Consider the following 25,687-nt stretch of genomic DNA (forward strand, 5'->3'; position numbering starts at 1 on the left):
TAATTCTATGCCACTTACAAGAGACAAGAGTCAGACTGTAGATTAAAGGATTCAAAAATTATGTCATAACAATAAATACAATTGAAGATTTTTTAATGTTAACACAGATTTGAAAGCAAAAATTATCACTGGCGATAAGGCAGGATAATAAAACCCACTGTTACTTTACAAGGAATATATTATATATCTAAACTTCAATGCAGTATATGAAGGGAAATTCCAAAAAACTAAGTCGAAATAGAAAAATCTAAATTACCTAGATCAGTAACATAGAACCACAACAACAAATCAGCAGATGATAGAAGATCTGAATACCATCATTAAAAACTCTGGCCTAAATAAAACCCTGCACCAACAATGATGGAATATATATATTACGCAGAAATTTTTAGGTGCACATGGCACATTTATAAAACTGACTATATGCTGGTTATAAAACAAGACTCCGAATAAGCAAGAAATTAAAAAATATATAACCAATATTTTACCAAATAGTTGGATATTAAAAACATACTTCTGATCATTATGTAGGTCAAAGATAAAGTTGCAATGGGAATTAGAATTTTATTAATTGAATGATAATGAAAATATGCCATAACAAAACCTGTGGGTCGCAAATAAAGCTGTGGTCAGAGAAGTTTATGTATTCAAATTATATTCTCTAAATGTAAAAGATAACCTATCACCCTGAGGTAGGCAGCTCCTGAACTGTACCTGGTGGGGAAGGCAGGGCAGAACTTCAGGAGGCCAGCTGAGAGCACGGTGAACACCATGTCAGGAGCAGTCTCCAAGAAAGAGCATTTAATGTACAAAGGGATAACTAAAATATATTTAAGAGCTAGCACCCTGACTCCTCTTAAGGATGACTTACGTTGCCGGGGAAAAAATAAGAAGTGCTCGATGTAGAAGGTGAATAACTTTATAATTCCCAGGAGGATCGTGGTACCAGGACCGCAGAATGAAGAACTTGGGGTCCCCGTGGCTAATCCAGCGGAGGGAAAAGGAGAAACACAGACGGGAGAGAAAATAAAGGGAACCCTTGGTGCTGCTCCAGGCCCAAGTCCAGGTATGTGCTCTCTCTCTCCACATCTTAAATAAAAGCCACCATGTTCCTCAGTCTTTCAGGTACTTAGAATTTCTCTTTAGAACCTGAAAATGGGGTCAGGTTTCCTGTCTGCATTGCTACAGTACAAAATAGAGGCAGGATGCTTGAAATAGTTCTCCATCTGGCAGAGGAGGCCTTGAAGCTGTGAGCCACTCACTGCGAACCAGCAGGACATGAAGGATTCTTGAGCAGATCTGAAGCTACTGGGAGGCCTTTCAGGAGTTAAATCCCATAGTAAATACTGTACCTTCAATGGCCCCTTCTCCCTCTCTGTCCAGTCTTCCTCCACGCGCGTGGGGGCCCAAAGGGGTTAAATGAGCACTCTTTGACTTGTACTTGGTGGTCCCAGAACTTGACTTGGGCTTGGAGACTTCCATGAAAAGTCTGCCTTCCATCTACTGGCTTGCGTTTCTTGGTCTCTCTGCTCCAGGCTAATTCCTTCAACCTGCTTTTTCCATTTCTGCCAATACTCCCCCTCTCCAGACCTTCCTAATGCTCTTCTGGGGCGGGAGGAGGCTTACTGAGGGCAATGTGTATTTCTAGAGGGAGAGGTGACCACATGACTTCACAGTGCTTGCTCGTCCCCTTGATTATTCAGCTTCTGTCTGGATTAGTCGTGGGTGTTTGTGCACCCCAGCCTCACCCCCAGGAGGCTTTAGAACACTGTCCTTATCTCAGCACTGAGCCTCTCTCTAGCCTCCTTCCCTCTCTCTCCTTACCCACCTTTACCCACAGACTCGCAGGCTTTCTGCACCTCTGAGGAACAGAAGCACTTCACAGAACCTCTGCTACAGAACCAAACATATTGAAATGACTCTTTACGAAGATATTGAAACAACAGAAAAAGAAGACATGACGATTGTTTCTCCTGAGGGTTCAATTACCTAGGGGGCCTTTAGCAAACTTTGATCGATACATCTAACCCTTCCTTCCTTGGCAATAGTTGAGCACACTGTGAGGAAAACAAGTTAGAGAATGGAAAAATAATATTTGGATTTCAACGAAATAAAAAAAATGCAGGGAGTATCTTTGACTTTTGCAAGGTGAGAAGAGAGTTTACATTTTGATTATTTGATGGCAGGAATCCCTTTTAAAACAGGGCCAGTCTGCATGATGCATTTAAAAATCAACCTTTTCAAATATAGCCATAACCCCCACAAGATTTCTTGATTTCTCGGGGGTCAGATAAACCATCACATTTCACAGTGGTGCCCTGTACATGAAAGTGATAAACATAATCTGGAAGCACAGCAGTGGCTAAAAATATGGAGCTGGCAGCCATTCGCTGAAATGATTTTTTGCTTTTAATTCATTGCATAAAATGCTCATGTCCAAATTCAGGCAGGTAGATCTTACCAACCATCAAGAGCTTCAACCCTGCCAACAGTTAAGTATGCACTTTTAAACCCTACTTTGACTGCTCCAGAAACTTCCTGGGTTTCTTTAATGCCTCTGTTACTATTTCCTTTGTGTCATTTTGTTTTTCTTTCAAAACATAGCTGTGTGACCTTGGGGAAGTTACATTATTTCCTTGAGACTTGGTTGCCTTCTCTGTGAATATCTGGGTATAATTTTAGTATTGCCCAATAGACTTTTCAGTGATAATGAAAACATTCTATATCTGTACCATGCAATGCAGTACTCAATAGCTACATGGAGCTAATAAACATCTTTGAAATATGGCAAATGCAACTGAGGAACTGAATTTTTAATCTTATTTTTAAATTTGTTTAAATATAAATAATGCCACGTGGCTAGCATCTGTTGACAGTACAGATCTACATAATATTTTAAGGACACTCTCCACTCAAAAACTCTACCATTCATTAACTCAGCCTAAATATTTTTGCCCTCTGACAAACAGAAAATAATTTATGCTTCCCCTGAAATTATCTGTCAAGACCTTTATCACTTTGGGGTCATTCTATTCTTAAAATTGACTTTGCTTTATGAAACTTTAATAATGTTGGAGTTTCCTGCCCTTGGTACCACCTTTGTGATGATGGGAAATATTGTGGATGATCAAGGACCATTTCAAGAGATCATGGAGAGAAACCTCCTCCTGGATTTAATTTCATTATGAGGATGTCAAAATGCTGAATTACTTAAAATAAAACCCATACCGTTTTTATGCTAAGTTATATTCTACATGTAGCTGGACAAATGTTAAAAATATTTTTAAAGAACTGCACATCTATTTCTGAAGCTAATTTGGCTGTTCAAGGCTTGCTAGCACTTTAGCCATCTCAGTACTATTTCACTTCGTAAACAAATGCAGTTGCCATAATTGCTGCATATGTGTCTGTGTGTGTTCCCTTCTAGGTTATATGTTTTTGAAGTTGGAAACTATACTTATATCACAGCCCCTATGTAGAGCACAATATCCATTGCTAATTCAGATTGTGTTTTAAGATATGAGACAAAATTTAAGACTTTTATTATAGTCATAAACATCTAGCAAACCAACCAGAAAATAAAAGCTAATTTTCGATTGGTTGGCCAAGAACAAAAAAGAGAGGAATACCTAGTGCAAAACCATATCTCTAATAACTACTGTTGGATTTAGAGCACACACATGCTAATAAACTTATTTTAAAATAACTTCTTATCAAAGATTTGAGGTTGGACCTGAAAAATTATATCAGAAGTGAAAGTAATCATGTGGTCTGACCAGCCAGGATCACACAAAGTAAGTGTATACTATATATAAAATAGATAAAACTACGAGGTCCTACTGTATAGCGCAGGCAACTATATTCAGTACCTTGTAATAACCTATAATGGAAAAGGATCTGAAAAAGAAATATATATATCTGAATCACTTGGCTGTACACCTGAAACACAACATTGTCAATCAACTATACTTCAAGTAAAACAAAACAAAACAAAGTAAGTGTAAAGGGAAGTATAGTTTTATAAATTCACCTCTGATATCCAATGGACCAACTGAAAGACAACAGAAACTACCACTTTCTAGGAGACAGGACACGGCCAGCAAACTAGGCCGTTACCCTCGGTAACGGTCATACCTGCCAAAAAATATACAGACTAGCCTGCATTCATGAATACATAGGAATTCTTCATTTATCTGGCATTATTAGGCAATGAGGTATTGTATGTTAGGAGAAGTTTTTTTTAAATGACAAATTTAAGAGGAGTTATTTTAACCTTCACTCGGTAATTTTTTTCTAAAATTAAGAAATGTATCCAGTGGTGTATCTAATATTTCCTTGATAACTCGGGGTCATCAGTTCAATCAACATTTGCATGAATAATGCGAATGGAAACAAGACAGGCATGCTTACTGAAACTGAAAATGACATAGCACTGGCTGGAATAACTGATGAGACAGCAAGATAAAAACAAAAATGAAAACAAACCGTGATCAAGAAACAATCAGTCAGGTTCTGACTTTCTGTACTTAGTTTCAAAAAGCGATACCACAAATCCCAGCGAGAGACTCCAGCATCATTAGCTGTCTTTCTCCTTTGTTTCCACTTTCCTTTCCTTTTTCTTCTACCCTAGATTGTTCCAGGAAGTGTTTATAGTTGCTCGCCAGACAAATTCTAATACTTGCTTTCTCTCACGCAAACTTCACCATATGTCCATGTGATAAACAGTGTGGAGGTAAAAGACAATTCATCACAGGGACATCTCCTATGAAAAGAAAATTAGAAACTAGCTTCTACACATGCAGAGAGAAGGGCGTGGTGTCAGGCCCTAATTTCCTTGCGAATTCCTCTCCCTTTCTAATAGACGTTCTTATTTACCCAGATCCCTTTTTATTGGTGTCCTATTCCAGACTGCTCCACTCCGCCCATCCTCATCCTGTAAAATACATTCACACTCTTTTGTGACCCTACTTATTTGCCCATTAAATAATCAATCATAGAACTGTCGGAATTAAATAGAGAGGGAAATTAAAACACTGGAGTCACTTGGAGGGTTTAAGCAGCTCCACCAGAAAATACCGGGCATGGATTTAAAGAGGCTGCACGGGACTTGCGCTTGTCCAAGTTCTTTCTCAAGAAGTACCTGAAATAAGCCTAAATTCAGAGTTAATCAGATTGGCCTGCTTTCTCAGGTGGACTGGAATTCATTGCTCTTTCCCCTCAACTCCCTGATGTCAGTGGCACTTTCTGGAGATGAGGGGGACTTCTCTGCCTACTGCAGAAGCTCAGTTCCCCCCCCCCCGGGCCCACTCCCTGTCTGAAATCCCACACTTGAGGCCAGATGCCAGCCTTCCCAGAACATTCGTGGTCTCCTTTCAGTTTTTGAACTGCTCAGATTGAGTCCCTGTAGACTCTTTCTCAGCCTGAAACCTGATCTTCAACCCCTTTCCCTGACCTCGATGGTTACCTTCCTACTTTACGCCTCAGGTGCTTTAGCCATAAAATGATATATTTGCCCTTAATTCTAAAGTCTTCTTTCTAAAGCTGTACAATGTGGTGGCTCCTTGAAAATGTTTCTCTTGCTGGTTTGAATTCTGTAGAGAATTAAAACCACAGCTACTCTAAAAGACAGTAAGTTACGCTGGATAAGGAAAGTGTGCTTTTGTGGTTAGATTAACAGGGATGGAAGACGACTTAGTATGTTTTAAGATACTCCTAATCCATTCTCATGAGAGTCAGGGGAAGAAGGGGAAGAGAGTTAATAAAATACCAAACGATTGTGACAAATTAAGTTCACCAAGATGTAGCTGATCAGTTACTACTTGAATAAGCCACACATATCCAATTCAAGTTTTCCTTTATTTTTCTGAGAAGGGATCCCAGTGAACTGAGTCCCATGTTCAGTAACTCCACGTTCAATGGCTTAGTCTTTAAAAACTGTTATGTTGCTGGAAGAAGAAATATTGCCCATCAGTCCTAACTGATGTTTAGCTATCACACACATTTGAAGTAAATTTATTACTTTGCCTGATCTCAGGGTAATACATTCCAAAGGGGCAAAGAGCACACGAAAATTTATGGAGTCTCCATCTTCTACACTAAAGTGTGCAATAAATTACATATTATTTGGCCGTGAAATTCACAAGCCATAGGAACCACACCATTAGCAATGTATACAGTGGTCAACAGCAGGTAATGATAATGATATAAAACAAAATAGACTGTGTATGTTGGCACTGCTGCCAGTAAAGCAATCATTAAATGCATTCATACGCATCTACGTACGCTAGGTAAGCTCTTTGAGGGCTATTGCTATGAATTCGACATACCTGTCAGGATATTATAGCCCAGTTTCTATGGCCTGTACTCAAAGACGCTGAGAAAGGGTTCCTGTGGGTAAATTCAGACCTTTTCTCAATATAGAATTTGGTCAACATGCATTCTGAACAGCAAAATTTCACACTGCTTTCAATTTTCCTACACTAATTGCCACCTCAACAAAGGCAGGATTAAGTATAATGGATTATAAGAAGTTAGGAAGGAAAGATGGAAGAAGAGAAGGAAGGTAGAAAAAAGGTGGGTATGGAGTACTTCAACATTTATGTAAAGAGTGGACCTAAAACTAACCTGAGGTTACCCTCAACTATTAGCATATGCTATAGAAACTTAAATGAAAAAATTTTAAAAACCTGCAAGGGAAACTCAAAGAGTCTTTGTTTTTTTTTACTTTACTGCATATACACGTCCATCTTAAATAGTCTATGTGCTTATATCCAATAAGAGAGCATTGTTTTGCAAGGCTATTTGGGTTCTATCAGCATGTAAAGGTCGGACAACTCAACTTGAGCAGAGTTAGCCTTCAGGTGAATAATTGCTTCTTTCAGGTTGTGAGCATTTGAATTTTCCAGAAATGTTTCCCAAAAATTTAAAACTAAAAGAGTCCTAGGACAGCGTCCTTTAGAAGTTTTATAGTATCAAGGTTTTTGGGGGAAGAGTAGCCTTGTCGATTATCAACACAATGATTCCAAGCAGGTCAATTTATGCTGAGAATATTACATAACGGAACCCACTTCACCTCCAGTATACTGACAATGATCTTCCTTACTTCAACCTTGTGCTTCTTAGTAAAGTTGAAAATACTGAGCCAAGAACAGACAGTGACAATGCCAGAGACCCAGATGTACCTGTAGGTGCCTTCAGACAAAATCAGCCACCCAGGCTGAAGTCCTGGTTTAAAACATCCCAACATGAATGAATCTCAAAAACCATATGCTGAGCAAGTGAAGCCAGATCAAAAGGGCACCTACTGTAGTATTCAACTGACATGAAATTCTAAACTGGGCAAAATTCATCTCGAAAGATAAAAAACAAATCAGTGGTTGCCTTGGGGTGGGAGATGGGGATACTTCTGCAAAAGCCTAGGAGGAAACTTTCTCGGGTTTTAGAATTGTTATCTATCTTTATGGGGGTGGTAGTTATACAAATGTATACATTAATTAAAAGTCACTGAACCGTTAGCTAAAAATGTCTGCCTTTTGTTGTATGCAAATGATACCTTAGTAAGGTTGACTACAAAATGAACCCAAAACAAAACAAAGCAGAAGAAAAACCTCTCAAGACCTCAAAGGAAATACACTGTTTTCTTCCAGGGTACCAGATTGGAAATAAGGCATTGGTGTGCTCTACCCTCAGATTATCCCTAGGATTATGTAGTCTATTTTAAAGCACTAGAGTCCCCTATCAGAAAAACTCACCCCATGTTTACTCACTTTGATTTCTTCTCTGCCTCTTCTCCCGACACAGTGAAGTCATTTACGGAAGAAAACCCAGCTTTTTCCAACTTTGCATCATCACATATTCTTTCCAAAGCTATTACTTATGGAATAAAATTTGGCTACACTTTGTAAAACTCTAGCTTTTTGAGCCTTACAAGTCTTAACGGTTAACCTACTGCCTCCATTCGAATTTGGGAAAAAAATTATTTTGCAAATGAATAGCTGAGATTTGACATTTTTGTTTTTTTGTGATTTTCTCTTCCCCTAAGAGAGAAGTGAGTAGGAATGAGAAACACATACATAAAGAAAAAAAAATTATCTTGCTGCCTTTGCATGGTTATAATTTATAGGAGGCCCTCTTCAACAATAATCTATCATCAGAATCAATAAAATATAATCTCCATGAAGGCCAGGCCAGGATATTTGTCTCTTTTTCAGCAGATTGCAATACAAACCACATTCATGGATACGCTTCGTGATGATCTTTGTAATACTGTAACGGTTGACCATTTCCTCATGCCTTTTCACGTTAACTTAAACCTGCTTTTTCACTAATGACCTCACATTTCCTTCTCTATCACTTGGTTGTCGGCCTCTTTTCCAACTCGCATTTCACTCTGGAACCAAAGGAAGACTCACACCTTCCTGCTTTTTAGTGATACCTCAAGGTCATTACCGTATTGCGATCACCCTGAAGAAGAGCCAGACAATTGTTATTTCAGAGCCATCTGACAGTGTGTAGCTCTAAAAATTAACTAAGGACCGCATTTGTCAAAAATATCCTAGTTTAAGATTTTGGTAATACAGCAACAGTAATTCTGAAGTCACTGATGACAATCAGCGTGGGAAGCACCCTCCTTCGGGAAGATCCTTTGCCATACAACACTCTTTCCCTGTCAGGTGATAAGGAAGCATGGCCGTGCAAAGTAACCTTTTGTGGAAAGAAATACTTGGCTTCAACAAGGCTTGAAGTTCATACATTTTTCTTGAATTAGATTCCCCATTAATTACTTTATCCACAAAGAGGTAATTATCAGAATTATGTAAGCGATTAAGGAGATGCTACTCCACATTCTTTCAGCTTGTTGACCTTTCTCAGCTTATTTCATGTGGCTATCTGAAACATCAGTGATTTACATGTGTTTCTTTCTTTTTTTTTTCTTTAACAGATTTGTGTGTGTGTGTCCCCCCATGATGAAAACATCATTAAAATAAAATCTCATGAATAGACTCTTAAGAAGCAGAGTCTACTTGAAGTCCTGGAAAATGTGAAAGCACTAATATTCATGGACAACTCTACACTCTGAAAGTTACTGCAGATTTTGCTGATCTCTATTTTGTCTAGGAGTTTTTCAAATTTTCTACCATGATCATTTGTTAGTTTTATCATTACATAATAAAGGCATTACATCATACAATCTTTTGTTATCCATTGCAGTTTTAAAACTATTCCTTTCCTTGTCCTCGCAGATATGTCATAGATTATTAGTACACAAGCAAACACTTTCAACGTAACAGTACTTTATAGCGAGAAGAACTATACTGAGCTATCTCTATCCTAAGACAATGCACTAGAAAAGCACTAGGAATTCTTAAGCACTAGGAATACAGAGACGATCAAGGGGCAAGTTCCTTGCCTTCGAGTATACATAAATCATTATAGCAAATGCTTAAATAGCACTTAGTATATAACTCACCACAGCAGTCTTATTATACTCCTTTTTAATAGGTGAGCAGAGGAAGCCACAGGGAAGTCACAGGGTAAAGCCAGAATTTGAACCTACGTAGACTAGTACACTCTCCACGGCTTTAACTACTACGTTAAAATATATATATATAAAAGTTATATATATATATATATAACTCCAAGTATTCCAAAGTTACAAAACACTTATCTACCAAAATTCAGAAAGGAGCACACAAACTTGCATAGAAAATAAACATGTAAAAGTTCATAAATAAACCACAATATAACCTGCTCCACATAATATACTGACTGCAGTGTCCTGGGCCTCTCCCATCCTTAGGTAGCCGGAAATTACAACAAAATAATACTTTTCACTTTTGGAAGCCACACCATCTCTCATACCAACCAACCAATTACTTGCTTAGAGAGAAGAGGAAATTAACCTGAATATCATATATATATATATATATATATATACATATATATATATAGCATTACTGATGTAGAATCATTGTTTAAAGACAATAACTTCAATAGCAGAAGGAACTTTACCATTGCAGGCTTCAGATTAACTCTATATTTCTCAGATTTCGTGCTAAATCATAAAATGCCATATTGTGTCTGAAGCTATATTTTCAATACTCCATTTTCTTAAATGGACTAGCAAAGCAGTAAATACTGAGGAACACTTTGGCTCCCAAATCCTAAAGCCATTCTGATTATGCCTGGGTGATCATGGGGACATCATTGGAACTACCAGAGGACTGGCTGAAATACCAGTGTTCTGGCCAGCTTATAAATTAGAAATTATACAGAATCCAATTTTAGTTTTTTGTTAAGTAATTCCTATGAGGCTTTTGGGCTGTCAGTGTAACGTCCTTTGATGTGTAATCTTTATCGATTAGATAGGGAACAGTGCCAATCCCCGGCATAAATACTTTCACAATCTGACACTGAAAACCCACTGTAGGGCATAGGACCTGCAAATAGGATATGAATCACACACACATCCACTCATTCAGACAATCCACAAATATTCATTTTTAAGTCTACTATATGCCAATAATGTACCGGGCTCTAAGATGCTAAACCATGCTAAATGCTGAAAACAGACATACTCAGTTCTGGCCCTCCTGGAACTTATTACCTACAGAAGTGCCTTCATTGTAAATGGTTAGGTCTCAGCCAATGCTATTATCAGAAGGTGACCAAATGATAGAGCTTGCTTTCTAAACAAGCTCCACACTCTTTGCTTTCAACATTTTTGCTTTCCTTCAAGGCACATAATCCAGTGGTCAATTTCTCCCAGTTAGGGAGGTTTGGGGAAAATTTACCCAGTGAACAATTCCTTGTGGCCTCACCCCTTTCCTCACACTCTCCTCTGTGCTCTTGAGCTAAAGAGACCTGGATTAAAGTCACTTGCTCTAACCTTATTATTTTAAAATACGGCTGCTCCTGCTTTGAGGATTTCCACTGGACCAACACGGTAGCAAAGCAGCACTGAATCAGAAGCAGGTAAATTTCAAAATGACAGCTCTAAAAAGATCCACTTTCCTTTTGTTCTCCTCCTATCCCTTTGCTCTGAACACCTTTGCCCTGAGGCTTTGCCTTTACCCTTCTCTGATTACTGCTCCAAAAGGGTTTCCAAGAGCGGGGGAGTATTTATGGTTTCATTTGCTCCCAAGTCCTTGGTGGAAAAGGATGCTTGCTTCCTGATTCTTACTAATTGTGGAATTCACATCATTAACACAAAAATCATCATTTACAAAAAAAAAAATTTCCTCAGCTTCCTATTTCTTCTGGGCCAACACTGAAAGAATATTTTCAAAGAAACAATATCCTCTCTCCTTTGCTCTTCTGAGTTTCACGTTCTTACCTCTAGTCTCATTTTCAACCCTTATTACGGGATGCATCACAAAAATTGAAGAAAGTTCTTTGTGCTTTCCCTGTACCAGCCAATTATTCTAATTTGTTCTGTCTCTAACGAACAGAATGCAAAATCAACACAAAGCCTGATTATGCGACCTCTTCCAAGGGAAAGGTCTGAGAGTTGTCTATTTACTAATGAAGCTCAGTGTGTATTAAGGGTTGACTGAAGCAATCATCAGGAATTTTCATCCCTTAAATTAGTGTTTTCCACCAGATGCACATCTTTCATTTAGGATAATATAACTTTTAAGTTCAGGAGACAGCTGGAGAAAAGAAAAGAACAAAAGGTAACCAACACAACATTTTAAGTAATAACACAGTAACAGCTATCAACCTTCCCTGAGGAATTCAGCCTATTTTATGGACACAATTTAGTACAAACTCATAAGAAAGCTAACAAAACCCAAAACCACTTCACAATAGCGTAGAGAGGTAAAGGTCAAAAATTATTACTGCCAGGCCCAGCAGACAATGGCACCTACCGCAAAGAGCACAGGACAGGAAAACCTGGAAGCCTGTGTTCCAGTTTCGGTTATTCCTGTAAGCATTAGTATGATCTGAGTGAACTCAGCCTGCCCTGCTTTTTCCGTTTATAAAAACCTACCTCATCCTCTCAGTAGAATGAAATGCCACATCTGAAAAGTTGCAGACCTCTTTAGGAAAGAAACAAAACCCATGCTTTCCAACCAAAATGGAATAATTCAGTCAATGGAGACTTAATAAAAATCTGCCATAAAGCAATTGTTTACTTGAAATCTATCTTTTGTGGTATATTTATTGGGGTAAGGAGTGTAAGGAAATCATAATTAGAGTTACCAATTATTCCAGAAGTCAAGGTCATTAAGTTCAGATTCCAACTTTGACCTTGACCCAGGCTTACAGAGATGTAAGATGTCCCAATACCTCATATCCAACATACATGGGAGAATCAAGGTATGCAGACAGATCCTCTTATGCAGTGGTTTTAATACAGGGTCTCAGATTCGTTGCCGTTCTTCGCATCCAGATGTGGGCATTTTCCCTTGAATTTGGGCAGGCTTTCCATGCCTTCAAACAATAGAGCAGGGGTCAGTAAATTATGGCTGGTGGGCCAAATCTAGGCCACTACCGGCTTTTATAAATGAAGCTTTATTGGAACACAGCCATGTTCCTTAGTATATGTATTGTTTGTGTCTGTTTTCACATCACAGCAGCAGAGCTAAGTAGTTGCAAAAGAGACTGTATGGCTTATAAAGCCTAAAATATTGACTGTCTGATACTTTATGGAAAAAGATCTCCAACGCCTGCAATAGTATATAATGAAAGTGATGCTATGTAACATCTAAGACTAGGTCATAAAAGGTCATGCATGATTTTGCATGATTCTCGTGGAATGCTTGAACCCTGGACACTCATTCTTGGGATACTCTATCTTGAATCCTAACTACCACGTTATGAGAAGTACAAGCCACATGGGCAGCCATCTATAGGCACTCCAGTCAACAGTCCTTGTTGGGCCCAGTCTTCAAGTCATCCCATCTCAAGGGCCAGACGTGTGAATTAAAATTATCTAGATGATTCCAGCCCCAGCCATTTGAATCCTCATGAGCTGAGGTTTCAGACATCAGTCATGGAGTAGAGACAAGCCATCTCCTCTGTGTATTGTTTGAATTGCTGACCCACAGAATCTGGGCACATATTAAAATTTTTGTTTATTTCACCACTAAGTTTGGACTTCTTTATTATGTAGCAATAGATGACTATAGCACTGTGTCTGTACACAGGAGATCTGCATTTCACAGAGCACATATTTAGATGTGAATGTTGACTGCTCAATTTCTAAGAAGAAAGTATACACACATATAGGTACAAAATGTTTATGTATATGTAAATATTAGACCTATATAAACTAATCTATATTATCCATAAAATGAGGGGCCCTTGATAATGGCTAACATTTTTTTTCGGTATTTATTGTGTTCCAAGAACTGATAAATTCTTGCATTGTATGAATTTTCTCTTTTAACCCTCATAGCAACTCCCTGAGAGAAGTAATGTTATCTCTATTTTATAGATGAGAAAACTGAGGCAAAAACAGATAACACGCTCAAGAGTACTCAACAAGTAAATTTTAGAGTCAAGATTTGAACCCAAGTTCTCAAGTTTTAGATCCCTTACTCTTAGTCACCAAGCTATATACTGAGGAACGGGATGAAAGCTGAAGCCATTACCTCATGCTCAAGAAGTCAGACAGAAACTTAGCAGGTATGGTTGAAAGAAGACAGGACTTGGAGTCGTAAGTCCAGAGCCTGAGTTATGAAATGAATTCTCCTCTCATCTAGATATAGGTTTGTTTTTAGAAAATGAAGAAGAGCACTGTATATTCTGATTGTTAATTTCTGTACTTAATGATTACCAAAGAATGGAATTTTACCAGGAAGTTATTTTGCAATGACATAAATTATTGATTCAAAATCAAACCTTTATTATAAATTATTGATTCAAAATCAAATCTTTATTAAGTCTCCATTGCATCAGAAGTCTTTCCCACTCTTCATTTCTTTTTAAACCCTTTTCTGTCTACTCTTGGCCAAAGCTTGAAGCCTAATTTAACATTTGGAAATAAAATAATGAAATAGTCATCACACAACAATTCCAATGCCTACTGAAATGGAAGGTCTAAATAATTTTTCAGATAATTTAGGAAATTAAAAATATTTACATCATAGATGCAAAGACAGAAGTTACTTGTGTAATAAAAATAAATGGTGAGACAAAAAGTTTCTGGTCAAGTAGATTTGTTTAAATATGAACACTAATCTGAGTTCTACCTCTGTGCTAAAACCCAGTGACAGGTTGCATACAGCTTCTAAAGGGATAGTTCAGTGCACTGGGTCAAATTCATGCCATAAAGTGTGGTATTAGTAGTAGTACTAGAAGACAGAGTGTGACTGTCTTCTTTGGGACATAGATGAAGACCCCAAGATAGACAATATCAAGGACAAATTATGTAGACTAAGATATTATCTCAGTCCTTGGAACATGTCATCCAGGATAGAACAAGAAATAGATTTATTATCAAGTACATGAAGCCAGAGACAGTAAGCAGTGAGTGGTAGTTGGTTAAAATAGACAGGGTTTAGAAGTAGAGGCACGGATGTAGAAAACAAACTTAGGGTTACCAGGGGATTGTGGCAGGGAGGCTAAATTGGGAGATTGGGACTGAAATATACACACTACTATACATAAAATAGATAACTAATAAGAACCTGCTCTTCTTATTAGCACAGGGAACTCCACTCAATACTCTGTAGTGGCCTATTTGGAAAAGACTCTAAAAAAAAATAAAAGTGGATATATGTATATGTATAACTGATTCATTTTGCTGTACACCTGAAACTAACACAACACTGTAAATCAACTATACTTCAATAAAAATTTTTTTAAAAATAGGTTTTAAGAACCATAGTCAGGGAGCAGTGTGGATTGGAAAGACCTGGCAAGAAATATTTCTGCATCCTTAAGACAATGCTCCCCAAGTTGGCTATGGCAAGGGTGAGCATTTAAGAGATCTTTGACCTAAGGAGGACATGAGATGAACAATCTAACCCAATGTGCATGAATTATTCTCCTCGGTGCTATCAGAAATCAGATGGCATCCTAGAGCAAGGGTCAGCAGATCTTTTCTGTAAAGGGTCAGATAGTAAACATTTTGGATTTTGTGTACCATATGTCTCTGCTGCAACTGCCCATCTGCTGCTGTAGCACAGAAACAGCCATGCACAATACGTTAATGAATGGGTGCGGCTGTGTTCAAGCAAAACGTTATGTACAAAACCAGGAGTCAAGCGAGATCTGATCAGTGGGCCAGAGTTTGCGGACCCCAGTTCTGGGTCAGTGTTCACAGCTGAATGAGTCATGAGGCCTTAAGTTCCAGTTCTCATTGTACTACTTTCTACCTGGGTGAACTTGGGTTCATCCTTTTATTTACATGGGCCACTATATTAGTCAAGGTTCTCCAGAAAGACAGAACCAATAGCATGTGTATACAAGTGCCCATATATGTTGATAGATATAGATCTAGATATCGATATTGATACCTAGATCTATATGCATATCTATATAAAGATAGAGACAGAGAGAGAGAGATTTTAAACAATTGGTTCACACAATAATAGAGGCTTGGTAAATTCAAAATCTGCAGGTTAGGCTGTCTAGAGACTCTAGAAAGAGTTGCAGTTCAATTTCTATAAGTCTTCTGGCAGAATTCCTTTTTGCAACAGGGAGGTCAGTCTTTGTTTTATTAAGAGCTTCAACTGATTGGATGAGGCCCACCCACATTATGGAGGATAATCTGCTTTACTCAAAGTCCACCACCAATTTAAATATGAATTTCATCCAAAAACACCATCACAGGGACTACCCTGGTGGCAGAGTGGTTAAGAATCCGCCTGCCAATGCAGGGGACACGGGTTCGAGCCCTGGTCCGGGAAGATCCCACATGCCGTGGAGCAACTAAGCCCGTGCGCCACAACTACTGAGCCTGCACTCTAGAGCCCACGAGCCGCAACTACTGAGCCCGTGTGCCGCAACTACTAAAGCCCGTGCACCTAGAGCCCATGCTTTGCAACGAGAAGCCACCGCAATGAGAAGCCCGTGTACCGCAACGAAGGGTAGCCCCCGCTCGCCGCAACTAGAGAAAGCCTGCGCACAGCAACAAAGACCCAACAGAGCCAAAAATAAAAATAAATAAAATAAATAAATTTATTAAAAAAAAAAAAAAAAGCCCTTGAGTTTTCCCCCACGGAATTATTCACTTTATTCTTTCCATTTGCTAACACAAGTTAGAGGAGGTCTTCCTTCATTAGATCACTGGACAACTTCTTTAAATTTGGGGCATCGGCTCAGTGCAGAGCAGCACATATTAGGAATAAAGACATGTAAGGGGATTCTGTAAGAATACAAGAAAGGCATCAAGAGTCATTTTCCTTTGAGAGTTTTTCTCTGCTCAAACTTTAAAAGGGTGTGTATTTTATTGTAATAAGAGAAATGGTTCCCAAACAATTTTACGTTGCTTCTTGAGAAATTCAGAGATGCAGCTACCCTTCTTCAATCAGAGGGAGGCATTTCTTCTCAGAGGCTAAATTTAGGCAAGAGACATAAATTTTGGACCTGAGCAAGATAATAAGTATAATGTCCCTACCCATTAGGGACATTAAAAGCCATTTAAGATATTTCAAACAAATATTTGTAGATTACTTCGGTGCATAGAAGCAATACATACAAGCAAAATTAACAGTAGGGTTAGAAGACACAAAAAGATACAATAAAAGAATAGAAGATGGAAGCTGGAGAGGACAGTGAATGACGGGTACACAGCCTCAGAAGTACAAACGTAAAAGCAGTTTCTTCATACCTTAAACCACTTAAAGTCCAAATGACTGGTCTCATGCAATAGTTCACTCAACAGCTTCAGATAGGCAGTGGGTAGCAGAATGGAGGAAAAAAGATAAACAGGAAAGAGAGAAAGAAAAAGGCATGCAATTAAAAGCAAATTATTTACAGCCACTTCAAAAGGTATTTTTTTCAGTTTCTTACACAGCTCAATACAACCTAGCAATCGCACTCCCAGACATTTACCTAAATGAGTTGAAAACTGATGCCCATACAGAAACCTGCACATGAATGTTTACAGCAGCTTTACTGACAACTGCCAAAAACTGGAAGCAACCAAGGTGTTATTCAATAGGTAATGGAATAAACAAACCATGGTATGTCCATTCAGCGGAATATTTTCAGAGATAAAACAAGATAAACTCTCAGGCCACAAAAAGACATGGGATTACCTTAAACACAGAGGCTAAAGGAAAGAAGCCAGTCTGAAAAGGTTACAGGAAAAAGATCAGGGAATGGGGAGATGGGGGAGAGATGAAAAGGAGGAGCATGGGGAATTTTCAGGAACTGAAACTATTTTGTATGATACTGTAATGGTAGATCCATGCACATCACCTATAATTCTTTTCTGAAAGATCAGGCTCTCTTAACCTCCCACTGTGTCCTAATAATCCATAAGCACAGGGGACACCCCGATATTTGTTTCTCAACTCCTGGGCTGCCGTCATGATATCAAAACAATCATGCCCCATGAAAATTCATGCTGAGGTATCATGGCAAGATCCTCTGCTACTCTGTAATTCTCATATTCAATTATTTATTGACAGTTCAAAGTAGCAGAAAAGAAGAGGGGATGTTAGCTTCAAGCACTGGCTGGGCTCAGAGAGACTGTTTACTTTAGGTCAGAGAGAGTGCGTATTTATTGCAGAGAAGAAGGAACTAACAGAAAGTGAGCAAAGATTATGTGAAAGAAAATTAATGGAGACAGATTGCAGAGGAGGGAACCAGAGCTTAAATCTGTGATAGAAATAAGAAACGAGCTTGGTGAAGGAGAGACAGTATCTCCTCTGAGTCAGAAGAGAAGACGACAAGAACACAGGTAACTGCTGAGGTGATGAAGGTAACTGAGGGGTCCCAGCATAGACTTGGTTTCAGTAAAATGAGAGCAGGACAATTACATAGGAGTGGGGATTGGAGTGATAGAGAAAGTACTAAGGGACTTAAAAAAGAGACATACGTGTTCTGAAGAGAAGGAAACCAGAACTTTTCAAAGTCACAGAGCAGAAAAAGCAGCAGCTGTATTCTGCACAGCAGATATATACAGCCTTCACAACAGACTATCTCAAGGAAGCTGCAAGATGCCTGGAAAGTACAAAAATGATGTCAAGAAAGGTTCTGCTAAAAGTGACAATTTTGTAAAAACTGACTGGAGAGTGTGGCAAATGTTAATGGTGAAATATGGGGGATGGGTATAAGGAGGTTCACTATACTATTCTCTAGTTTTGTGTACCTTTGGAAATGTTTATAATAAAAAATGTTTTTAAAAATTGCCTAGCCATCGTATGACCTCAGGAGCAATGGTTATCTTCCTCGGAAAGCTCAACAACTTGCCAGAACTTTCCAGAAGGTTTTAGGAATTTCAGAGACACAATTGCATACGCATACATACACTCTAGAGGACTGCAAAATTCAATGACAGGGAGGCAAAAAAAGCTTCTACTTGACGAGGATTTGTCCCAAATTTGTTCTAAGGAGTGAGAAACACAAGTGAGCATTAAAATTAGGCTAAGTGTGTCAGGCGTGACAAACAGGGCCAGAAGATGAAAGCGATGAGGACAAGTATTTCAACTAAGCATATGCCTGAAGAACAATATTATAAAACTTACTTCATCTCCAGAACTTCCTCTAGGTGTTTTCTTCTCTCGGCCCGAAGGTTGGTCACATGAGTTTCCTTCTCTGCCAGTGACTGCTGAGTGCAGGACATCGTCGCCTTCATGGACTCCAGCTCCTGTTTTACCTTCTCCATGGCCATCAGTAACTCCTCCACTTACGATCAATACAGAAAAGACAGAAACTGAGCATCTGGGTCAGGTATAGTCAGAGGAGCTGGGTGGGCAGTGGGCAACGCCTGGGTCCACAGAATTGAAGACACACCCATCAAAAATTCTGTACTCTCGCAGGATCAGACATAAATGGCAGTGAAAGAAATACATCTCTCATCTTCCCTCCACTATAATTCTTCTCAGTTTAGGTCCAAAAAACCCTCATTTTCTTTTTGACAAATGTAAGGGCATCAGAAGTAACAGTGTGCCAGAAACAATCCCTTCTAAGGAATTTATTTGGAAACAGTCCAGAAACTTCCATGGAAATAACAATACAATGCAGATAAAAACATAAGGAACAAAATCATAATAAATATTTCTAGAACGATTTTAGGAAATAAAAGCCATAAACCTGACTAATACCAGATGCACAATAAACATAAATGAGTCATTTTTATTCGTTCAAACTAAGATTCTTCTGTTTCTACCATTACAAACAATCTCTTGTTAAAGAAACAGCTAGAATTCAATCGGATAATTTCCTGCTCTAAAGCTACGTAGGTAGAGATTTTCTGAGGAAGGCAGGAAGAAAAGAAAAAATATATATGACCAGATAGAGAAGAGACAGACGCTTTTAAAAGACCTGTAAAGGACTTCCCTGGTGGCGCCGCCCGCGAGGACCGGGACGGCCGTCCGCGCCGCCCTCCCTCCCTCCCCGGCCGCCGAGGCGAACCGCGGACAGGCCGCTGGCGGGGTCTCCCGGGCCTTGCGGGCAGCCCGAGGGCCTCCGGGCGGGAAGCCCACCTGTCCGCGGGCGCCAAGCTCCTCGGGGCGGCCCGCCCCGGGCTCTGCGTGACTGGCCCCCTGAAGCACCGGCGGAGGCGGCGGCCCACTGTTTGCGCCGCACCGCCTCCTACGGCAAGAGGGAGTAGACAGACGCCGCCCGCCCGGCGCCTGCCGTGTGCGCGTGTGCGCCCGCGCCGGCCCGCAGCCCAGAGCCCAAGCCCGCCAGCCCCCAGCCCCCCGCCCGCCAGCTTCACCTACGGCTCCGCCCTCCCCGGCGGCACGCTGCCGGGACCCAGCCAGGGCCGTGAGGAGGAGCGGGCGGAGGAGAGCCGAGGGGCCTAGCGCCAGCGACGGGCGGGAAGCTCCAGGCGCCGCCCGACCCCGAGCTGCCGCCACCGCGGCCGTCTCACCCTGCTCAGGGCTGCCGCTGCCGCTGCCGTTGCTGCCCGGGCGCCGTCGCCGCCGCCGCCACCACTACCGCCGCCGCCGCCGCCACCACCACAGCCACAGCTCGGCCCGGGCGCCCGACGTCACCGCGCCCCGCCCCCTGCGCGATTTCCCAGTCCCGCCCCAGGCCGACGTCAGCGCGAGCCCCGCCCCCGCTCCTCCCGGGAGCGCGACTCGGGCGCGCGCGGGCCTCGGGCACTTTCCGGGGGCTGGTGGGCGGGCCGGACGGCCGTCCCGGTCCTCGGGGGCGGCAGCTGGCCCGGCGTCGGGCTCCCCAGTTTCTGGTACCGAAGCGCAGACGGGTTTCCTTGTCGGAGCCACGCACCGTTAATGTAAGGCCGTAGGTAAGCTATCGCTGCACTAAGAAAGTAAGCGTGATTTGAATCGTGTTTATTCCCGGCTGGCGATTGTTTTATCAGTAACTCTAAACGCCCCTGAGAGCAGTTGAGTCACCGCCAGCGTCCACGCCCTCGTGGCCCCACTGTCACTCTCCCGTCCCTCGTCAGGGTTCTCGTCCCTTCATTCGTCACCTCATCCCCATCCCGCCCAGCGTCCCCCCGCCTGCTGTACAGTCGCCCCCTTCCGTAGGGTCCGCACGCGGCCGCCGCTGTCAGGACCGCTGCCGGGGGACGCTGGGTCCTGCCAAATGAAGCATCCTAAAGTGTTTCATTTTCTCGGGCACCCGACTTCACTCAGGAATAAGCCAGCTTCCTTTGACTGTTTCTCACGATCCTTCTTATCTGACTGCTGATCCGCTCGTTCTGCTGCTCCCCAGCGGTGTGGTGAGATGAAGGGAAAGCAAAGTGGACTCATCTTATCTTTCTGGTTTCCATTCTGCCGGTGTCTACGTGTGTGACCTTGGGAAAGTCCCATTACTCCTGGGTCCTGCTTTTCGTAACTGTAAAAGGGGGTGTGAACGAGATGTCTCAGATCTATCCCATCCCTGAAATGTGGGGATCTGAAGAGTGTGAGGTGCTAAGCCTTGTTATTCATGCACGGGAGTACTGTCAATATCACAGACTCAGAAATTTTTTTGGTTTCTTTTTTGTCATTCCACTGTTCTTTTTTCTTATTTCCTACTCTGCCCCACATATCTTTTTTTAAACCTACACTTAGGATTGTTTTTTTTTTTAATTAAAACTGGCTGAGTGCATGCATTCGTTGCCTCTTCTTCCTGGAACCCCATTAAAATGCTAATAAAGGAATGAAAAATGATACAAACCCGTACAAAACAGAAAATGGGAAGGGAGCCACCAAGAGTTGTTTTTCTTTTTTTTCCCCTAAATTTACACACAAAGTGAGTGAGGTCTGATTAAACAAAATGGAAGAAACCATAATGTGGAATAGGCATGGGGGGGGGGGGTACTGTAGGTGAAGAAGGAGGCCTACCTGCCAGAAGTGATTTAGAGAAATTGAAATTTGGAGACACTGACAAGACAGAGCAAGAGTGAGAAGCAGGGCTGAAAACAAGGACGCTAAATAAAGGTCTCTATGTAGAACAGCAGAACCCTCCCTATACCTCAGATACAATAGCTAGGCATTTATCCCAGGCTCAGAGTCAAGCTTTTTCATCATCTCTGGGGAGAATTTAATGACTAAGGGTAAAACATTCTTTATTCTGGCACAATAGCCAGTTTCCTACCCACTCACCCTAGAGTGAAGTTGTGCAAGTTGGCAAGACCCTCCCAAGTTCTAAAGATGCGTCATCAGCATCCAACTACTTCATCTTAAATATGCACGGACAACCAGGGACTGTTAGGTGTTTAAGGGAAGTCTCCAACTTGGGGCTGGGGAAGGGAGGGAGAGGATAAGGAGAAAATGTGACCACAGAGGAAAAAGAAACTTCAGAGAACTTAAAAATATGCTCACAAACTTTTATTACAGCTATGAAACAAGGATAATGTACTCAGATAAGTAACAACCCAAGAACAAAAAGTAAGTCTTGAAATTAGAAATAGGAAAATGCCAAAATTATAAATTCACTGGAAGTGTTGAAAGGTAAAGTCCGTGCAATTTTAAGGAGAATAGAAGAAATACGCAAAGAGATGGAAATTGCAAGAGAAAATATAAGAAAAATAAAGAGTCAATCCAACAGGACTAATATTACAAGAGAAAAAGAAAGGAGAGTAAATAAAAGATGGAAAATTACCCCAAAAATAATGGAACAAAATTTCCCAGCGCTGAAAATGTCCATTAGTGGAGAGCAAAGACAACTTTGTGAAATGTTAAAACTCTAAAGCTAAAGAGAAAATCCTGAATTTCCAAAGGAAAAATGTGACCCATAGGGACCTCCCTGGTGGTCCAGTGGTAAAGAATCTGCCTTCCAACGCAGGGGACGCAGGTTCAATCCCTGGTCGGGGAACTAAGATCCCACATGCTGTGGAGCAACTAAGCCGGTGTGCCTCAGCTAGAGCCCACATGCCACAAACTACAGAGCCCACGCGCTCTGGAACCCATGCACCACAACCAGAGAGAGAGAGAGAGAAAACCTGCACACCACAACTAGAGAGAAGCCCGCGCACCACAGAAAAAAGCCCGCACACCTAAAGGAAAGATCCCGAGTGCCGCAACTAAGACCCGACGCAGCCAAAACTAAAAAAAAAATAAACAAAAAAAGTGACCCGTAAAAGAGTAAGACTCACACTGCAATTAGAATTCCTACCAGCAACACTAGATATGAGAAGATAACAATGACCTTCAAGTTTCTGAGGGAAATATTTCTTGAACTTCAAATTCTAAGAATTTTTTTATTAAAAAAACCCTCTATTCCTAGCTGAATTATCATTAAGAGAGCAGAATGAAAACATTTTCAGATATGCAGAGACTCATAAAGTCTAACTCCCACATAGGCTTTTTTTCAAAATTTAAAGATGAGGTAGAAATGAGGTTTCTGACAGCATCACTACCCAGGATTCACTAGATCTAATTCAGTAGTAAAGGGAAGTCCCAAGAGCTAGGCTAGATTCGGATGGAAGGATAGGAGTTCCGGGAGAGAATTCAATTGAATAATTACTATGATAAAAAGCTTAGAAAAGGCGGGTTTCTGGTGTTCAACTTTTAGACCAAACCTGTTAATAAATTATAATCTTGCTGTAGTTAAAGCAGAGTTTATAAATTATACCAATGTTGACAACATAAAGGTAAAAATACAGCTGACAGTTTAAGATGTGAAACATAGGAAAGGGAAAGGGAAAGGGAAAAGCACTCAAGAGACGATGTGTGTAGTTGGCAGAATAAGAAGCGGTTGCTAAAGTGTACTGTTAGAAGTAGGAAAAGTGCCCAGTGGAGGAGCAAGGAATTATTAGGCTTACTGAGAGGATAGGAAGACACGAGGTACAGGGTTTATAATTAAGCTAAATCGTCATCAAGAAATAATAGAAGACTTAATATCATTAAAATAAGCAGTACTTCTCCATTTGTTCTGCACATTCTTTGCAATCCTATCAAAAATCCCAGCTGCCTTTTTTTATTTCTAGAAATTGACAAGCAGATTCTAAAATTCAGATGGCAATGCAAGGGACTCAGAATAGCCAAAAGAATCTTGAAAAAAAAAAGAAAAAAGTTAAAAAACACTCATTCTTCCTGCTTTCAAAACTGACTACAAAACTACAATAATCAAGATAGTGTGTTGTACCAGAATAATGATAGACGTATATATCATGGAAAAGAATTGAGACTTCAGAAATAACCCACACATTTATGGACAGTTGATTCACTGGGAAAATAATAGTCTTTTCAACAAAGGGTGCTGGGACAGTTGTATAACCACATGCAAAAGAATGAAATTGGACCCCTACCTCACAAACGCAAAAATTAATTAAAGGAACTTCCCTGGTGGCGCAGTGGTTAAGAATCCGCCTGCCAAGGCAGGGGACATGGGTTCAACCCATGGTCCAGGAAGACCCCACATGCCACGGAGCAACTACGCCTGTGCGCCACAACTATTGAGCCTGCGCTCTAGAGCCCACGAGCCACAACTACTGAGCCTGCGTGCCACAACTACTGAAGCCCGCGTGCCTAGAGCCTGTGCTCCGCAACAAGAGAAGCCACCGCATTGAGAAGCCCACGCACCGCACCGAAGAGTACCCCCGCTCACCGCAACTAGAGAAAGCCCGCGCGCAGCAGTGAAGACCCAACGCAGCCAAAATTAATTAATTAATCAAATTTTTAAAAAATTAATTCAAAATGGATCATAGACCTAAATATAAATGCTAAAACTATAATACTCTTAGAAAAAAACAGGTGTAAACCTTCATGACCTTGGATTAGGCAATAGTTTCTTAGCTCTGAAGCCAAAACCGTAAGTGACAAAATTTTAAAATTGGACTCCATCAAAATCGAATATACAAAACTTTTGTATGTTCAGCTTTAAAAAGTATGGTGAGCCTTGAAGACATTATGCCAAATGAAATAACGCAATCACAAAAGGACTGTATATTGTATGATTTCATTTATATGAGGTACCTAGAATAGTAAAATTCATAGAGACAGAAAGCAGAAGGGTGGTTGCCAGGGGTTGGAGGGAGGCAGATGGCCATTTGCAAGCCAACCAAACCTGCCAACACCTTGATCTTGGATGTCCGGCCTCCAGAAATGTGTAAAATAAATTTCTGTTGTTTATGCTGCCCAGTCTGTGATATTTTGTTACGGCAGCCTCACCAGACTAATACAGATTTTGGTACTGAGAAGTGGGGTACTACTGTAACAAATACCTTAAAAATGTGGAAGGGGCTTTGGAAGTGGGTAATGAGTGGAGGGGAAGATTTTTGAGGTGCATGTTAGGAAAAGCCTAGATTGCCTTGAAGAGAGACTCTTGGTAGAAATGTAAACGTTAAAAGGTGACTGTAGTGAGATCTCAGAAATGAGGAGCGTGTTACTGGAAACTGGAGGAAAGGTGACCCTTACTATAAAGTGGCAGAGAACTTGGCCAAACTGTTTCCTAGTGTTCTGTGGAAGGTAGAAATTAAAAGTGATAAACTGTGATATTTAGCTGCAGAGATTTCTAAGCAAAGTGGTGGTGGTGCGGCCTGATTTCTTCTTACTGCTTATAGTATGCAGGAGGTGAGAGATAAATTAAAGGAGTTGTTAAGCATAAGGGAACCAGAATCTAAACATTTGGAAAATTCTTAGCCTATCTGCAATATTGTAACTTGCAAGAAATATATACTGGTGAGCGTTTTGTAATATGTTTAAATGTCAAATCACTGTGTTGTACACCTGAAACTAACATGTACATATCATACAATACATCAACTATACTTCAATTAAAAAAAAAGAAATATACATTTGATCATTCAGATGACCAAAATATATCTCATATTTGGTCTTCATCCAAGGTTCTTGACTCACAGCTCCCAAAACCCTTGGAATTTCCTGAGGGATAAGACCAGTGGGAACTTCTCTTGTCATAATGTTTGGTCTCTACTCCTCAGTTCCTGAAATCACTTTCAGAGTCATAAAGGTAAAATGGATGTCTCGTTATTTGTAACAAGCCCCTTTCTACCACAACAGGATTTATGTTAATGAGGTGACTTTTGGAAAGCCCTAAGTATGGGGGCTGGTCAGCAAAGAACCCAACCATGAATACAGGATTGGACCTTTCAGTCCCACCCCCTGACCTCCAGTGAGGGAAGAGAGGCTAGAGGTTGAAT

The 25,687-nt window shown here is 40.6% G+C and overlaps 3 protein-coding genes across 11 annotated transcripts in view; 2 read left to right on the plus strand and 1 right to left on the minus strand.

The window, feature by feature from the left end:
- Nucleotides 1-9,190, plus strand: part of LOC309653773 (ELKS/Rab6-interacting/CAST family member 1-like) — a 182,124-nt gene extending 172,934 nt beyond the window's left edge. The window contains 2 exon segments of the mRNA XM_082478558.1: nt 933-1,066; nt 8,942-9,190. Of these exon segments, the coding sequence (XP_082334684.1) occupies nt 933-1,066; nt 8,942-8,967 (160 nt within the window). The 3' untranslated portion in view covers nt 8,968-9,190.
- LOC309653775 (ELKS/Rab6-interacting/CAST family member 1-like) overlaps nt 1-19,219 on the minus strand; it is a 120,194-nt gene extending 100,975 nt beyond the window's left edge. For 3 of the 9 annotated variants that reach the window (XR_014259455.1, XR_014259456.1, XR_014259457.1), the window contains exon 1: nt 18,648-19,197. Coding sequence is in view for 1 of the 9 variants with exons in the window: in XM_082478560.1 (XP_082334686.1) it covers nt 18,648-18,793 (146 nt within the window). In the remaining 8 variants the exon portion in view is untranslated. Of the gene's footprint in view, nt 1-18,647 lie in introns of all 9 variants that reach the window. The other 6 variants (XR_014259458.1, XR_014259461.1, XR_014259454.1 and 3 more) reach the window with 5 other exon arrangements.
- Nucleotides 19,220-19,246: 27 nt separating this feature from the next.
- LOC309653771 (uncharacterized protein) lies at nt 19,247-21,189 on the plus strand (the record flags this gene model as incomplete). The annotated part of the gene is made up of 3 exons (XM_082478557.1): nt 19,247-19,263; nt 19,674-20,380; nt 20,733-21,189. 2 exons carry the CDS (start codon nt 19,247-19,249, stop codon nt 20,365-20,367), a joined length of 711 nt encoding a protein of 236 aa, XP_082334683.1. The 3' UTR covers nt 20,368-20,380; nt 20,733-21,189.
- Nucleotides 21,190-25,687: the final 4,498 nt, after the last annotated feature.

The sequence above is a fragment of the Balaenoptera physalus genome (assembly GCF_965194825.1).
Source record: "Balaenoptera physalus genome assembly, contig: HAP1_SCAFFOLD_1150, whole genome shotgun sequence".
NCBI classification, from domain to species: domain Eukaryota; kingdom Metazoa; phylum Chordata; class Mammalia; order Artiodactyla; family Balaenopteridae; genus Balaenoptera; species Balaenoptera physalus.